The sequence below is a fragment of the Anabrus simplex genome, chromosome 11, assembly GCF_040414725.1.
Source record: "Anabrus simplex isolate iqAnaSimp1 chromosome 11, ASM4041472v1, whole genome shotgun sequence".
Classification (NCBI taxonomy): Eukaryota; Metazoa; Arthropoda; class Insecta; order Orthoptera; family Tettigoniidae; genus Anabrus; species Anabrus simplex.
Genome location: NC_090275.1, coordinates 135,103,618 through 135,121,934, shown reverse-complemented (window position 1 = coordinate 135,121,934; position 18,317 = coordinate 135,103,618). Strand labels below are relative to the sequence as shown.

Sequence of the window (18,317 nt, the reverse complement as noted above, 5' to 3'; positions counted from 1 at the left end):
ACCGTAGCCTGAATTACAATAATTTTTCAACCAGTCATTTGCGTCATTCACATCTACGTCCGAGCATCCGGGAATGTGTGCAAATGTGTCAAGTAACTCACAAGAGACTACAGTTTCCCATTCTCAATTCCAGGCGAATGCCGGGACGGTACCTTTGATAGACCGTGGCCGACTTACTTCCAATTGCTGTCCTTAGCGGAAAAGACATTCAAGAAGAATCGACTCCATAAAAGAAATACTGTACCGGTACAAGTAAAAATAAATGTGTATTATTTTCGATCCGGATAAACCAGAGATCCAGATTAATGAGGGCCGGATAAACCGGATATCCGGATAAACAAGGTTCTTGTGTACTACGTTTGCACACTTCCATTCACTGGATACATAGCCACTGTTAATTACCAAGTTGAACACGGCACACAAGAAGCTAATACTTCTGCGCACTGTACTAAAATAATTGCAGGTATGTGATCGAGTCTTTCAAAGGCTGTTAATTACCTGGAACTTCGTGAAGTGAAGGTTGGAGAGGGAGAGGGGTAATGGCTGAGTTGTGTTTGGGTTTATTTTCCCTTCAAATTTCACTCTGAGCACTGTGGCAGTGGCCTTGGGGAAGGTAACAGTTGTAACTGTTGGAACAGTTCTCTGCGAAACGTAAAGAATTTCACCTTATTTTCTTGACATGGCATAAGCAATAGGCAATTCGGTTTTAGGAAAGGTTATTCCACTGAAGCTCAACTTGTAGGATTCCAGCAAGATATAGCAGATATCTTGGATTCTGGAGGTCAAATGGACTGTATCGCGATTGACCTGTCTAAAGCATTTGATAGGGTGGATCATGGGAGACTACTGGCAAAAATGAGTGCAATTGGACTAGACAAAAGAGTGACTGAATGGGTTGCTATATTTCTAGAAAATAGATCTCAGAGAATTAGGGTAGGTGAAGCTTTATCTGACCCTGTAATAATTAAGAGGGGAATTCCTCAAGGCAGTATTATCGGACCTTTATGTTTTCTTATATATATAAATGATATGAGTAAAGGAGTGGAATCGGAGGTAAGGCTTTTAGCGGATGATGTTATTCTCTGTAGAGTGATAAATAAGTTACAAGATTGTGAGCAATTGCAGCGTGACCTCGAAAATGTTGTGAGATGGACAGCAGGCAATGGTATGATGATAAACGGGGTTAAAAGTCAGGTTGTGAGTTTCACAAATAGGAAAAGTCCTCTCAGTTTTAATTACTGTGTTGATGGGGTGAAAGTTCCTTTTGGGGATCATTGTAAGTATCTAGGTGTTAATATAAGGAAAGATCTTCATTGGGGTAATCACATAAATGGGATTGTAAATAAAGGGTACAGATCTCTGCACATGGTTATGAGGGTGTTTAAGGGTTGTAGTAAGGATGTAAAGGAGAGGGCATATAAGTCTCTGGTAAGACCCCAACTAGAGTATGGTTCCAGTGTATGGGACCCTCACCAGGATTACCTGATTCAAGAACTGGAAAAAATCCAAAGAAAAGCAGCTCGATTTGTTCTGGGTGATTTCCGACAAAAGAGTAGCGTTACAAAAATGTTGCAATGTTTGGGTTGGGAAGAATTGAGAGAAAGAAGAAGAGCTGCTCGACTAAGTGGTATGTTCCGAGCTGTCAGCGGAGAGTTGGCGTGGAATGACATTAGTAGACGAATAAGTTTGAATGGCGTTTATAAAAGTAGGAAAGATCACAATATGAAGATAAAGTTGGAATTCAAGAGGACAAACTGGGGCAAATATTCATTTATAGGAAGGGGAGTTAGGGATTGGAATAACTTACCAAGGGAGACGTTCAATAAATTTCCAATTTCTTTGAAATCATTTAGGAAAAGGCTAGGAAAGCAACAGATAGGGAATCTGCCACCTGGGCGACTGCCCTAAATGCAAATCAGTATTGATTGATATTGATAAGCCCAAAAGCCTATTTTGTTTATTTTTTTACCCCGTTTTATTCTTCCCAATTCGCAACTTTTCCGCTGTATTACGACTTGGAAAAAAGAATTCAAGTTTTTTCGGCCACCCTACTATACAGTATCATGTCTATAAATACAGGCCGTGAAAGCATCAATGACAAGTGTTGTCCCGTTAGAGTAGAATGCACTTGATGCTGAGTTGCCATGTTTTCTATTCAGGAATTTCCACGCCTTATCGGCTGTTGAAACGTCGTCGTTTTCTCACTATTGCTGTGAAAGACATATATATATATATATATATATATATATATAGAACCTCAATTATACGTTCCCGGAAGCTACGTTTTCCCGTATTATCCGTTCAAATTACGTGGTCCCGCGAGCATCCTAATTAAATCACGTTGTAAAAATCCCGCATTATCCGTTCCTCGAAGAAACGATTTCCCGTATCAACCGTTCAGAAATTTCAGTCCCATCAACGCTAAATTCTCGCTCACGCGTTTTTCAAGAAACTGTATCTGACGAAAGGACAGCAACGCATACTTGCGGATCTTGGTGTTAACGTCCAGTCACTGCGGTAATTTGAGTAAGCGGAAAAGCTATCGGCGGTGAACTTGCATTAGGGACCATCTTAGCATCGCATTCGGGTGGTATTGTTTAGAGAATCGAAATCACAAAGCAGAGTGTGTCCACAACAATTGGAAGGAGACAGAGTGCTTTTAGACAGCTCTACTTGAAGACGGAACGAGTTTCGTCAAATGTTCGTACTTGCGAAGCGTCTACATTATGTCCAGTGTTAGATGTTTACTTTCTCCCCCCCCCGAGTGTATCGCTGAACAGGTTTTCGGCATTTCCCTCAGGGCAATGTATAGTCACTGAGCTTTCAGACAAGAATCTAAACAGCTCTTTCTTAAGTAACACAAATTTAGTATTTTAATATTATCGCACACGATTACGTTAACGAGACCAGAACAGATGTTGCACCTTCTTACATACATAAAGCCATGGGAGGTTTTGGGATTGCCTATTACTGTTTTAGTCCTAATGTAAGACTAGGAATTTCACGTTATTGTGGAAAATGTTAAAACCTCAGTCGTTTTATTTGCGCACGTAAAGCCCCATTCACAATGCAAACGTAACGTAACGTAAACTTAAAATTAACGTTAACTTAGAAGTTAGCGGCCATCTTATCTAATGGGTCCATTCACAATGCGCCGACGTAAACTTAACTGCGAGTCCGTAAAATTAAGGGATTGCAAACTCCAAGCTCTTGCGGTTAATTTTACGTTAACTTTAAGAACCACCCAATCAGAGCAGAGGTAAACACTGTGTGTTGTGCACGATATAATGACTTCTTTCGACGAAACACTTGTAATTCTCTTTCAAAATAATCTTTGTGTATGGGCTATGTATTATAGAAGGAAAAAGAATTACAAATACGCTGTACCTAAAAATAATAGGTGGAAATTAATATCCTGTAGTAATGAAATCTGACAATAAATGGCGGGAGACAAGCTCGCAGCGCTGGCAAACGGACGAGAGAGAATCCCTGTCATAAATAAAACAGTGTCCCTGTATATTTTTCTTAACATTATGACGGACTACTATTTTACGAAAACGATATCATCCAAACAAATAGATCCAAACATCTCATCGGGGTGTGGTAGATAGGGTCATAGATGTCGGTAAAGGAGACCTTACATTTCTTTTTATTACAAAAGTGGAAGCAAATCGTAAGAAAGGCAAACAGTTCAGGTTTCATCCGCATGTCCAAAACGAACTGATGAGGGTCATTTCTTACAGTAGATTACCGAAATCGCCCTGAGATAACCTTCTTTGATTCAAGGGATGAACCCATTTTCTGCACCGTTGTTTACATTGCCTTTTTCAGGTACCGTAGGCCTACACAGCTCCCAGGAGCAAAGCAATAGATGTTTGAAGTAATATGAATTCCGCTACCACGTTGTTTGATTCCATCGAAGTATTGAAATATAAAACTGCGAGATAGCCCAAAACCTGACTTCCGTACTAAATAACATGGTAGTGTTTTGATTGGCTGCTGTGTACTCTTTACGTTACGTTCCTCCATTGTGAATACCACAAATTTTTCGTTAATTTTACGGTTACGTTACGTCGTTAAGTTTACGGTTACCGGTACGTTTGCATTGTGAATGGGGCCTTACATGTAAAAACCTTTGCATCAGTTCGCACTCGTACCGACTTGGACAGCGCGCGCGTTTTCCAGCTGAGGTCAAGGTCACCAATAACCGTATTTTCGGAAGTTTTGATAATACGTTTTCTCTTTCCAATTTAATCGTGATTATCTAGTGACGGACATAATGCATTCGAAAACTTGAGAATCGATACTTACATTCGAAACGATATTCTCGAGTTCAACATAACCTTTAAAAGTCGATGTAGGCCGTAGGCCTAATTTGCGTGGTACAAGATTTCCACAAACTGACTACGAACAGTATACCGGTGACCAAATGACAATGGAAGATTTAAAGAAAAAGGGATTTCGCCATCATGTTGGGCGCTTTTGTACCCAATTTGCTTTATTTTCTTAGATTAGAAAATTAAAAACTACTTGTGGTCGATTGTTTGGCTTGATGTTTTTAGGTTTTTCGAACAGTTTGGCCGATCAAAGTTGCTGAACTGAAAGAAGTTTTCAGAGGAAACCGACAAAGTTTCCCCGGTAAAACTGAATGTAAAGTTTCGAGACTTTTAAGTCGCGTACCGGTAATTAATGTTGCGGTCGAACTCGCCTGCCTCTCACCCGGAGGACCCAGGTTCGATTCCCGGCCAGGTCAGGTATTTTTACCTGGATATGAGGGCTGGTTCCAGGTTCACTCATTCTACGATTACCTTTAATTGAGGCGCTATTTAATGGTGAGATGGCGACCCCGAGAGCCGAGAGGATTCGTCACACTGACCATGCGTGACCTCGTAATCTGCAGGCGTTCGGACCGAGCAGCGGTCGCTTGGTAGGCGGAAATCCCATTGGGGCTGTAGTTTGGATTGGTTTAGGGGTGTTTGTAAGATTTTAAGTATACATATTTCTTTTTTGTGATGTTTAGCCAAATTGTTCATGGGCCATTCATTCCCGGATTTTTCCGTTTTCCCGTGTTGTACGGTTTTTTCGGTGGTCCCTCCAAAAACGGAGAATCGAGGTTCCACTGTATATTATATATATATATTATGGCATAGGCCTACCCTGGCAATTTTGAGCCAAGTGTAGCGAACTGCTCTGGTCCTGCCTACCAGCAGTGATGTCACAGCCAGGCTACACGTTCGCTCGGGAAGGAGGAGCTCATAGTGAAATGTGCTGGTCTCTCTCTAGTGTGTCTGTAGCTGCTAGCAATGAGCAGAGCCTTCAGTCTCCAGGGGCTACCACGGGCTTCTAAGTGTCTGAAGTCTCTCAAAGGGCCATGTAGACACGCGAGACTTGCGAGCGTTGGTTCAGTTCAGTTAGAGTGGAGATTTGAGTGTCAGTGAGTGTCGCTTAGGACCTTGACAGCCTGTAGAATGTTTGCTCTGTGTGTCTGTCGCTATGAAGTTGAGTCTCTGGAGCCAGCTGGTGTGAGAGAGCGTCGTGTTTCTGGTGCAGCATGGGAGAGATCATGGGACAGGTGTCTTTATTGGTGTAGTTAAGGCCTTTGCTTACACTAAACCAATTATTATACATTAGAATCATAATGCATACTACCATAATTAATTCAAGTAAAGCACAGTTAAACACAATCAAAGTATTTTATAATTGAAATAAAATTCCACCCGAGTGAGTCATACATACGTACATACACACTTATATTAATAGTAGTAGTAATAATAATAATAATAATAATAGCTACTGATAATAATGTAATAGCATCATCAATGAAAGACCAGAAATGCACAGTTCAAGCTTGAGAAATGTTTGTTTATTCACGTCCAGCTAACCTGCGGTGTGTGGGTGACTCCCACCCCACAAGCCAGTACAGTTGGTGAATGATAGAAACAAACCTTCACAAAAATTAGTGTTAAAATGTTAAGCTGTGCATGTAAGGAAGTATGGTTTTTATTAGTACATTTTAATGTATAAAGAACCTTGTGTTATAATATCAGGCCAATACAGTAATTAAATATGTATCAGTGACTGGTTTGATGATTAGGGCGAAAGGCTCCATTCTGGAACTTTCTCAGACTTCTGTAAGCAGTTTGGACTTGCTTCATTGCTTTCATCACATCAGTGTTTTAGGAACCACGCATATGGACCACTTATTGAACTACAGCGTGTGGTATTCACAGTCACAAAGATTACAATACAGCATGTTGTTTCTAAAATCAGTAGGTTCATTTGTATGCTGTAGGAAGAATAAAACATTATTAATACATATAAATGATGTTGCAGCTGAGAGATGGCGGAGCGTTCGCTGAAGATCGGTCAGCGAGTGGAGGTGACAGGGAAGGAGGTACGTGGTCAGGTGGCCTACGTAGGCAGCACCATGTTCTCCAGCGGAAAGTGGATCGGTGTCATCTTGGACGAGCCCAAAGGGAAGAACAGTGGGACAGTACAAGGAAAGACCTACTTCCAGGTATGGGACCTCCAAATGGCTCACTACTGTAATAATAATAATAATAATAATAATAATAAATTTCCAGCAAAAATTTAGTTTGCACAAACTTCAAAAAATGGTTATGATTCAAGTGATCGCAAAAGAACAATATCTAGGGATGACCTCTAAACCTGTAGTTACTTTCGTAGGTTCAAAAGGAATTAATAACAGCAGCCTGATGTTTCTGAACTCATTCGTCCAAGAAAAGAAGAAATTGTATGTAAAGTTTGCCCCTTCCATTTGTTGTCTATCTTATCTTCATCAAAGCTTCATCGTGCGTGTTCTAGTGCAAGGAGAACCATGGTATATTTGTGCGGCAGGCTCAGCTGACACTGCTGGACGATGCTGGGACACCTGTGAGTGACGCGAGCACTCCACTGTCGAGTGCATCAACAGCGTCTACAGCCACAACTCCAGATGATGGTGGACGTACCAGACCCAGACTGAGCAGGTATGATAGTGTGGAAGGCACGTGATTGTCTGTAATATTTATTAATTATGATCGTCCTGCTCCTTGGGGCTGGGGTTCAGTTCTTGGCCAGACCCATGGTTAATTCTTCCAGCTTTTGTTAGTCTTAATTCACATCACACTCGAAAATCAGCATGGTTAATACATCCCTCCATCTAGATTTGGTGCCCGGAAGGACGTCCAGTCCGTATAGTGCCGACCCCAAGGCCAGTGTTCTGCTCTTGGGATCAACAAGGACGTGCAGTCTTCATTTTGAGCTGGACGATGTTCATGTTGAGACTTGGCCTTCATGGTGAAGTGATGGTAAGAGTCACTAGAGTGAGTGAGGCCATTCCGTTTTCTAGGTTGGTCAGAAAATGAGCCTGCTGCTGGAATGAACAAGTCTGGACAGGCTTCAGCCACTCATTGCTGCTCTTTCACAGTGACCGACCTGGGACTGTATCTTAATTACGGCCATGACTGCTTCCTTTCCACTCCTAGCTCTAAGCCATAAGACCTATCTGTGTCGGTGCGACGTAAAGCAGATTCCAAAAGCTAAACAAAAAAAACCCAATTGATGTATGAAGGGTGAGCTGTTTGCGTCGGTGTACCAGTCACTCCTTGTTTCTGCTTCGCACTATGAGTGTTATGTACAGTGATGGTGCAGAGCGAGTGAGCGACCTGAACTTCTGAGTTTCTGAACTGATCAATTCATTCTGCTGGTTGTGATACACAAGATGAACAATTCCATGCAGTTGAGCATCTTTTTGAGTTTGATTCTGTCAAACACGACTGCTCATTCACGAGTCTAGAAATGACTTTTGAGGAGTCTACTGCTCTAAGGACCTTTCAGGTCCTGTGATCGAGGGAAGAAACTCCATGGGAAGCTCTATACTCCTGTGATTTCTTTCCATCTAAGCCATGCTATACTTCCATATCAAGTGGTACACTTGGTCGGCTCCTACGCTCATAGATGTGCAGTTCACCCATGGGCTTCATCTCAAAACATCTGCACTGAGGCTACATACCACTGTTATTATTATTGTTATTATTTAAAAATAATACAGGATAGGGTGACATGGAGGGCTGCATCAAACCAGTCTATGGACTGATGACTCAAACACACAACACATTTTAAAATATTTTTTCAGCGTCTTAGGACCACAGTTAACACTTCTCAGGCAGTACTCCATCTTAATGGAGAACCACTTTGGACCACTTCTTCTGTAAGATCCGTGTACCCATGTTTAGGTCTGTCTGAGGCCCCAACCAGATACTCATTCACTGCAATTGTACAATTCTTAATCATCAAGAATTCTTTAATACAGAGTTTAAAAAAGTAGGGGAACACATTTTTGAATGTATGCTGTGCTCCACAAAACAATACCTAACACTCAGGTATATTACCAGCTAAACCTTTAATCTGTACCATTGAAGTATACAAAGGAATATTGATGGATTCGTGTTCATTTTCAGAATAGAAACGGAAATGTCCAAATAGGGGCAAAAACAGTAACGGTCCTCCAGGGTGGATTTTTATCATAGTTGGAGAACTTCAGTATGGTGTATGTCCTTGACGAGCATTTTTCACAGCTTGGCACCTAAGTGGCATGCTCCGTATAAGTCGATGGAGGTCACGTTGCGGTATCAGGTCCCATTCTTCAATGAGAGCCTGTTCGAAGTCTTGGAGAGTCTGTGGTGGAACAGGACGCCCAAGAACTCTTTTGTCAAGCCTATCCCACACATGCTTGACGGGATTGAGGTCGGGACTCCTTGCTGGTCATTCCATCTCTTGAATGTCCGGTTCTCGCAAGACAGCTCTGGTGATGTGCCCTGGCATTGTCGTGCACGAGTACGAATTCAGGGCCAGCCCTGTATGCAGCACCCAATACATGCTGTAGCAATATCTGCTCGATGTACCCCGCAGCGGTAAGATTACCACGGACGACGACAAGATCCATATGGCCATCAATACTGATGCCATCCCACATATCATCACAGAACCTTGTCCGAATTGGTCGCCTTCCTGGACAACATTTGGCATGTACTGCTCACCGCGGCGTCTCCATACACGTTGACGTCCATCATGCTATGTCAGAGGAAATCTGGACTCGTCTGTGAACAACACAGCTCTCCATTGGTGAAGTTGCCGGTTGACATGGCTGTGCGATGTTGCTGTCGAATAGGACATCTGGGTCATAAGGACACTTCTCTTAACTGTTCCTTACCGTCTGGTCAGACACAGTGACTCCACTGACCCTCCCGAGGTCTTGTTGCAGTTCTCTGGCAGTTGCTGAACGACGGCGCAACGCACAGATATCGGTCATCCTGTGGGTTTGTCATGCGTCCATGACTTTGTCCAACCCTCCTTGAGAATTGGCCTGTCTCCTTGTAGCGATTCCGCAAGCGTTGAATAACTGACAGAGACATTGAGATCCACAGAAACACGACGAAAAATCCATCCTTCCTGGATCAAAGCGACGGCCCTTGTGACTTGAACATCGTTAAGATGTCTCATGGGATGTGCTGGTTGACATACATGCTCACATGATCGCAGTAGTCTGTGTACCTCACGACGACACAAGGATGCACCGCTATTTACTTTGTTTTGAGGGGTCAGCTGACAGTTTAATGCATGGCTACGCCTTCTGATGGAGTATAACTTCGATTTGACATACCCTGAGTAGCTAAGGTCTCAAGGTATGCTGTACGACCATTGCAACCCCATTTACCAAATTAACGTTCATATATGAGACATTACAAAACATGTTCCCCTAATTTTTTTGAACTGTGTATATTGTAGTGTTTAGCATTTGGGACAGATAAGTTTAAAACAAAATACAAGGACCGAGAAGTAGGAATTTCCTCTATGGTGCTGAGTCCAAGAATCAGCTGAGTACTACTGTGGGCTGTCACGAGATCGATCTTGGTTTGCGGGGTGTTTAGCTCAGTATTTCAGGGCTTCCTTTTCTGGTGCATCCGATCTCTCAGTGATACTGGAAATGATGCAGTGTTTGATTTTTCCATATTTGATGCCAAGAAATGGAGACCTACTTCTTGTAATGTTTCAACCTGGAGGTAGGTGATGTTGGGCCCAGTGCCCAGCCTAACGTCATTATTGGATAGTCTCACGGAAAACTTTCTCGAGAACACAGTTTAGAAGGACGGGTGAGAGCCCTCGTACAGTCTGCACATTTCTGTTATGAGAGTCTTGTTGTTGATGCCCATCTCCTTGAGGATGTCAAGAAGACTGAATTGGTCAATTGAATACTAGGCCTTCTTGAAATCAGTACAAGGGATCTGATTGCTGCAGAAGCGGGTCTTGATATTCACCAGTCTGTGGATCAGCATGCCTCTGCCCTTTTTAAAAAAAATAGAGAGCCATTATAAGATATGATTACTACTCCTTAGAAATAGTTTTTGATTTCCTTATATCATGAAAGAGTTGTTCCAGTTTGGCAACAAAATTTGGGCCCAGCCATTTTCAGAAGGTAGGCAACTGTGGAATCCTTGCCTTTTGTTGGGAAGAGATTGAAGATGCGGCCAATTTCTTCTCGATCAGGAAGAAGAGAATCAGCTGAAATGAAGGATGGACCAGAAATTGTAATCTTTGATGCTTGAAAAAGGGCATTCGAGTAAGGACTCAAAATATTGAGCACATTATTCAAAATTATCACGATTATTCAGAAAATATGATTGCCATTCTCATCGTGGAAACTTAAGGAAGGGACTTGGTAGCCAGTAATTTTAGATTGGGTAAACATCATGAGTGTTGTTGCTCTTGTTCTCAAGCTAAGTGTGTTTTGTTTCAGTGATTTGGAATTCTTCAATATTTCCTGGAATAACTAAATTAGCAGATCTGATATTAGCCTTGGATTTGAACATCTGATGGGATACAGGTCTCTTGACAGTGGTTTGTTGAGTGTGTTTGTGAGCTCAGTCTGTTTGTCAACTGTAGTAAGTGTCCAGACATTGAGATATATAAAAGTTATTTCTTTTGGGCTTGATTCTTTGAGATTAAGGACCCTCAAACTGGTCCTTGATCTTCAAACTAGATGTAGAATCCAATATGCTACTTTTAGCGCAAACAGACTGAGCTCTACAAGTTATCGAGTGGGGTATAATTTTCATTTTGTACTTATCAAGTGTTGTGCTAGAGACCATGATGGGTACTTCTGGAGCTGAGGAGTTTCTTTCTCCTACGCAAGTGCTCATCCTGTACTGCAGCTGCCCTAACGTGTCTTCGTCTGCCTAAAGCCATTGACTCCTTTAGGGAGTTGCACTTGATAAGCTGGCTTTACGGTGTACTCTATTCATCATGTACAGCACAGAAAGATTACAGTGCTGCCTATTGCTCTTTAATGTATCCCCTGATGATCTAGATGTTAGGCCTCTTAAAGGCTGATGTTTGTGTAGTACTCAGCATTAAGAGGCCAAGGCATAAAGTACAGTATTTAAAAAGTTTTATCTTATTACATGTGGGAGAGAAAGAAGTGTTCATGGCCACTGTTGAGGATTTACCCTTAACGGTATAATCGACCATCAGGAAATGAAGACTGCAATGAAACATTGTTAGTCCTTTTCTCATTAACACGTTTTCCCGCTTAGCATGTAATAAATTCAAACTCCCAATTCTTTTCTTATTAAAAATTTATACATTAAAAAAAATCCTCAATTATCCCGTCACAAACTTTCGCTATTTCCGCTTAGTACGATTACATTTTCTAACCCTGAAAATGTTATTATCTTTTGTCTATGTTTTGTTTTTATAATTCAAAGAACTGTATTGTGTCCTAATGTACCATGTCAATGAATAAAGAAACCTTATGAAATATTATTAGAATGATCAATACATAAAATTTTGTTGAACTGAATGAGATAGTGTTATATTGTTTTATTCTTTGAACTGACCACTGATGAAGGGAATAGATGACTTGCCGAAACATGTATGGTTAAGTAAATAGTTTTCTTTCATTAAGAGGTGTATTGACAAGGTGGATTCAAGTAAAACTATTTTAAATAGTTCTGTAATATATTCAGACTAGTCAATACGGATCAGACAATCATATTAACCTATCATGGTTAAGTTTATCAACAATAAAATGCCATGTTGGAAAAAATAGTATCTAGTATTTCCCTATCCTTATTGGATAGTTTTTATTTGTATATTCAGTAGTACATTTTCTCGCTCAACAAGTTCTTTTTCCTTGTCCCTTGCAGGAGCATCTTAATGAGGTTTTTCTGTATTTTGAAAAGAAATGTGTTATTGGCTAAGATTATTCAATATGGCAACACTCTCATAATTCAGCACAGGTGTGTTTCATTACCAACTGGAAAACACTAAAAACTTACAGACAGTAGTACTTCAAATTATCGTTACCATAAGACCTATCTCGTCGGTGCGAAGTAAAGCAAATAGCAAAAAATACTTCAAATTGTAGCCTCCGTGGCTCAGATGGCAGCACGTCAGCCTATCACCGCTGGGTTCTGTGGTTCAAATTCTGGTCGATCCATGTGAGATTTGTGCTGGACAAAGCGGAGGCGGGACAGGTTTTTCTCTGGATAATCCGGTTTTCCCTGTCATAGTTCATTCCAGCAACACTCTCCACTATCATTTCATTTCATCTGTCAGTCATTGATCGTTACCCGAGAGGAGTGCGGAATTCCTATCCTCTCAAATATTATTACAATATTTTAAGTCCACCTGTTCAATACAATACAATATGATCCACTATTTCATATGGTCAAAATTTTATACATAATACATAAAAGTCATTGGTACATGTTTCACCCTCCTGTACGGGCATCATCAGCCTATATCAATCTTAAAAATAATACATATGGAGTCATTCTAATCTTATAAATTATAGGGTAAAATGTTGAAAAATGATTTCGTAAAACATTATACAATAACATCTAAAACAACGATAATGCACCAAAGTATGTTAAAAGAGAGTAAATTAACTGTTTTGAAGATTAAAACGTGGTTAAACTTGAATTTTGAGAGTTTAAAACTAAAATGGATCCTTTTTTTATAATATCATTAAGACTGTGATGGCCTAGAGTGTAAACACAATCATCAAAGGGGGATGTTTCTTCAATTCCCATAGTTTGAATCCAAGATGGTAAAATCACTGTCTGTTATTTAAAAAGGAAGTGTGAACGTAATAAACATGTTAAAATGTATACGGTTGGTATATCTGAAAGTAGAAAAGAAAATGGAACTTCTTGTAGAGGCGTTGCTAATGATAAAACATATGTCAAAGCTAGCGGATGTCAGTAATTATGTTGGTAGTCGATTGGATCTAAAAGACAGTCAAGTTGATGTTATAACTCCGTTGAAACATTTGTTGGAAAAAATGATCAAGTTTTTTCGTACGGTGCGTATTAAGTACGTCGGGTTGTTCCAGCAACGCTAGCTTTCTACTTCTAGTATTATATCAAGCTAGCGTTGCTGGAACAACCCGACGTACTTAATACGCACCGTACGAAAAAACTTGATCATTTTTTCCAACAAATGTTTCAACGGAGTTATAACATCAACTTGACTGTCTTTTAGATCCAATCGACTACCAACATAATTACTGACATCCGCTAGCTTTGACATACGTTTTATCATTAGCAGCGCCTCTACAAGAAGTTCCATTTTCTTTTCTACTTTCAGATATACCAACCGTATACATTTTAACATGTTTATTACGTTCACACTTCCGTTTTAAATAACTGACAGTGATTTTACCATCTTGGATTCAAACTATGGGAATTGAAGAAACATCCCCCTTTGATGATTGTGTTTACACTCAAGGCCATCACAGTCTTAATGATATTATAAAAAAAAAAAGGATCCATTTTAGTTTTAAACTCTCAAAATTCATGTTTAACCACGTTTTAATCTTCAAAACAGTTAATTTACTCTCTTTTAACATACTTTGGTGCATTATCGTTGTTTTAGATGTTATTGTATAATGTTTTACGAAATCATTTTTCAACATTTTACCCTATAATTTATAAGATTAGAATGACTCCATATGTATTATTTTTAAGATTGATATAGGCTGATGATGCCCGTACAGGAGGGTGAAACATGTACCATTGACTTTTATGTATTATGTATAAAATTTTGACCATATGAAATAGTGGATCATATTGTATTGTATTGAACAGGTGGACTTAAAATATTGTAATAATATTTGAGACATACGTCAACTTCAATACGGAACCAAAAATGAGAATAGTTACTTGTAAATTCCTATCCTCGCCGCAAGATGTGGGGCTTCATTTATTCCATCTCTGAGCCAGTCATTGACTGAAAAATAGGTTGTAGGTTTTCATTCCCTTCTAATTGTAACTTATGCCACTGTTTGCTAAGCACCCTTGACATGTTAAAGCAGTGTTTTTTTGTCATTATCCGGATGTGCGCAGACCAGCTCTGCCCCGTAACAAAGCTGCTAAGGCAAGGGGAGCAAGAGCATAGAGCCTCATGACAGAATTCGTGTTTCATTGGTTTGTGAATTACTATTGTCAAGATCTGATACGAATTCAGATAAGAAAGTTCTTTTCTGTAAAATGTCCACTTCCCTTTTGAAGTTGTGTAATGATTATGTCTGGTGTTAAAATGGATCTTTTTCTTCTACAAGCATTCGAAGGAAAACTCAACCTACAACGTGAGTATAATTTTCTTTGTACCTGCATAGCTAATTTTGATGAAGTTAAAATTGTAACTCATATCTCCCAGTTGTGTGAGAGAGCTGTGTTATTTACTGTTCAAAACAGGAGGAAAAACTGTGTTTGATTATCTCTTACCAGTTCACATTCTGTTGGACAAGGCCCGAGTAATAATCATATTGTAGAGAAGTGAGAGTGAATGTCAGTGGTGTAGTGGTGATAGAGAAAACCCAAGAAATGGGGGTGCGATTAGTAGTATAGTTCCACTGTTACTAATGCAACTCTGTGGCCGACATCATCATCATCTTAAGGGAACATGTACGTGAATTTTTAGAAAAAAATCAAAAATTTTTTTTCTCTTATATTATCCCCCAGTCTTTCCTGAATCCAACCATATACAATAAGTACATATTATTAATGTTTTAGGACCTTTTACAGCCCTAATCTTAAATATCAGCCGAACTCTGCCATGCCCCTTTACATGCCAAATGTATTTAAACTTCATATTTCCTGAACAAGTCACTTTGGGGCAGCAAAGGTAATTTCTATGCACAAATAGTAAATTTAACTTTCAAAAGTTGGCTAACCTGCACGATGTTCATCTTTCTCCACATCAGTAATAAATAAACAAGTGTTGATCACTGAGACAATATTAAATAATGTGAGCCTCCCCCTTATAAACATTTTGAACTGGCCTGTGAGCCCTAGAATATCTGTGTCAATTGACTGCTCGACATACCGTTTTAAACTAATGTAGGCCGCGCGCAGTATCTCCTAGCTCTGTTTGGTTGCGCATGCGCTGGCCTACGACCAGGCAAACTTGCCCGCTCCTTGCTTGCCGACGCGAGAGGCAGTTAGCTTCAGTCAGCCATGTCGAACTGGTGTGGTTTTGTGTCCGGCGTCATGGAGTCGTGGAGTACCTGGAAACCTCCGTAATTTCGATGTTAACGGGGATTTTCCCCAGGTAATCTAATTGGAGACCTCCTGCCATTCCTTCTGATCATGTTTTTGGATTTATTTTTCGTCTGGATACTTCACAACGAGGTCTGGATGCCAGTGGTGTGACTGTATTTCTTCGTCAACAATGTCAGGTTAAAATTCTTCTCTTTTCGTCATCACCAAAGGTATGTACCAGTGTTTGACACACTTTAAACGTCGTCCTGAAGAGGATTTTGATATTTTCGAAGATTTCTGGAAAAATAATAATAATAATAATAATAATAATAAATATTTGGACTTCGCCGTTAAATTAATTCCTATTTGCGTGTGTGGTATCGAAAATCTGAAAAACAGTTTCGGCAGCTAATCACAGTAATGTAGAAGGTTCACCATGAACTAAATTGGAATTATTAATTTAAAATTTTACTGATCTACTTTTGGCACTTCAAATTGTAACCTTCTTTGTAAACCAAGGTACAGTCTCCAAGGTACCGAGCTTTACCTTCTTCGGCTTTCTGTTTGCTTTCCTGTGTTTTGTTTTCTAATTTGTTTGGTATGTTTTCTTCTCCCCTCCCCCTTCTGGGGTTTTTGGGTGAATTAAATTTATTTTCTCTTGCCTGGTTTCCTCCGTGTTTTAGGAGGCGTTGCTTTTGTTTAGTGGTTACCTTGGCAACGGTTGGTGTGTGTATTGTTGTCGGGTTAAGAGTTGTCTGGCGTGTTGAGCCGGTGTGGATCTTGAATTATATACAGTGAAACCTCGATTCTCCGTTTTTTGAGGGACCATGAAAATAAAACGTACAATACGGGAAAACGGAATTTCCGGGAATGAATGAAAACCATCAACAATTTGGCTAAACATCACAAAAATCAAATATGTATAATTATAATCTTACAAAACTCCTAAACCAAACCAAACTACAGCCCCAGTGGGACTTTGCCTGCCAAGCGACCGCTGCTCAGCCCGAAGGACTCCAGATTACGAGGTGCGCATGGTCAGTGCGACGAATCCTCTCGGCCGATATTCCTGGCTCTGTAGATCGGGGTCGCCATCTCACCATTAGATAGCTCCACAATGAAAGGTAATCACGTAGGCTGAGTGGACCTGGAACCATACTTATATCCAGGTAAAATTGTCTGACCTGGTCGCAATCGAACCCGGGCCTCTGGATGAGAGGCGCGCATGTTAGACCACGAAACCGCATTAATTACCGGTACGCGAGTTCAAAATCTCGATACTTTATATTCAGTTTTACAGGGGAATCTTCGTCAGTTTCCCGTGAAAACTTCTTTCAGTTCAGCGACTTTGATTAGACTAGCCACTCTTCGAAAAATCTAATAACGCCAAGCCAAACGACAATCGACCACAAGTAGTTTTTAATTCTCTCATCTAATAAAATAAAGCACATTAGATACGAAAGCACTCAAAATGGATGTGAAATCCGTTCATTTCTTAATCTTTCATTGTAATTTGGTCTCCGGTCTACTGTTCGTAGTCAGTTTCTGGAAATCTCGTACCGCGCAAATTAGGCCTACGTCGACTTTTAAAGGTTATGTTGAACTGGAAAACATGGTTTCGAATATAAGTATCGATTCTTAAAAGTTCTCGAATGCATTATATTCAATTCTGCGCGTCACAAATCCAATCAAATTGGAAAGATAAAAGAAATATCAAAACTTCAGAAATTACGGTTATTCGTCACCTTGAGGCAAATATAGTAGAGACAATACACGACACTTACGGATTTCGCCTTGCTAAAATGGGAGACAATTCGACAGTGGCGCTCCTAGTGACTTGACCTGAAAAAATCGCGCTAAATTCAAATATCAGTGGAAATGTATATACGGAAATGGATAAATAAATTACGTCTAGAAAGACAGTGGTATTGAGATATTAACTTCGAAGTTGCTAAAGCAATTCTAGATAAATGAATGAAGAATTATTTAAAAGGTTATTATTCAAAGACTGAAATTAGCCATATAAACAAGGTGTGAAATGGACTGCTGTGAAATGGCTTGATCTTTCATTTATGCATTACTTTTTTAGCTTTAGCATACCTGCCTGAAATATTACGGTTGGATTTGTCTTTTTTTCTCATTTAAAAACAATGTATCATCACATTAAGACATTTGTCAATAAAAATATCGGCACATTCCTTACACATATGATGCAATGAATTAACATTTAATAGCTGGACAATTTTCCTCTTAACATGAAGCCTACTAACAGCAAGAAAATCTATAAAATCCCGGCTTTAAACTGAGAAGAGGGATAAAAGAAAGAAAAGTTTGAAAATGTTGTCGATAGTGATGCTTTGAGGAATATTTACGTACAATTAGAGTAACAATGTAACATACCCTCGGCTGTATAGTCGAGGATTTTTAAAGTCGCTGGCCCGGAAATGATCTGAACAGATCTTATAATTCTTATACAAGCGTAACGTCCCTTCTTTCTTGTACACTTTATCCAAATCGCTTCTGTGACATTTCACAACCCACAGATCACACCTACAACAACACATCGGTATTGAAGGTTAACTGCTGCACTATACAATAAAATATGCGTATTATATTTTAAGCCCGTTAAAACATGGGCCGAGCAGGTCAGAAGATTATGAAGTACTATAAAAATCTCTGTCACTGGAAGAATATATATGCAAACACAGTATTACTTACAGTACATGTTCTTGTCACGAGGGAACCTGAAGAACGAGCGCGCATTTTTCTCTA

General features: G+C 39.9%; 1 protein-coding gene across 3 annotated transcripts in view; it reads left to right on the top strand.

Moving 5' to 3' along the window:
• The window catches only part of DCTN1-p150 (dynactin subunit 1), a 684,595-nt gene that overhangs the window by 17,115 nt on the left and 649,163 nt on the right, over window positions 1-18,317 (top strand). For all 3 annotated transcript variants that reach the window (XM_067155601.2, XM_067155604.2, XM_067155600.2), the window contains exons 2-3: window positions 6,334-6,517; window positions 6,826-6,989. In XM_067155601.2, the coding sequence (XP_067011702.2) occupies window positions 6,341-6,517; window positions 6,826-6,989 (341 nt within the window). In that variant the 5' untranslated portion in view covers window positions 6,334-6,340. The remainder of the gene's footprint in view (window positions 1-6,333; window positions 6,518-6,825; window positions 6,990-18,317) is intronic.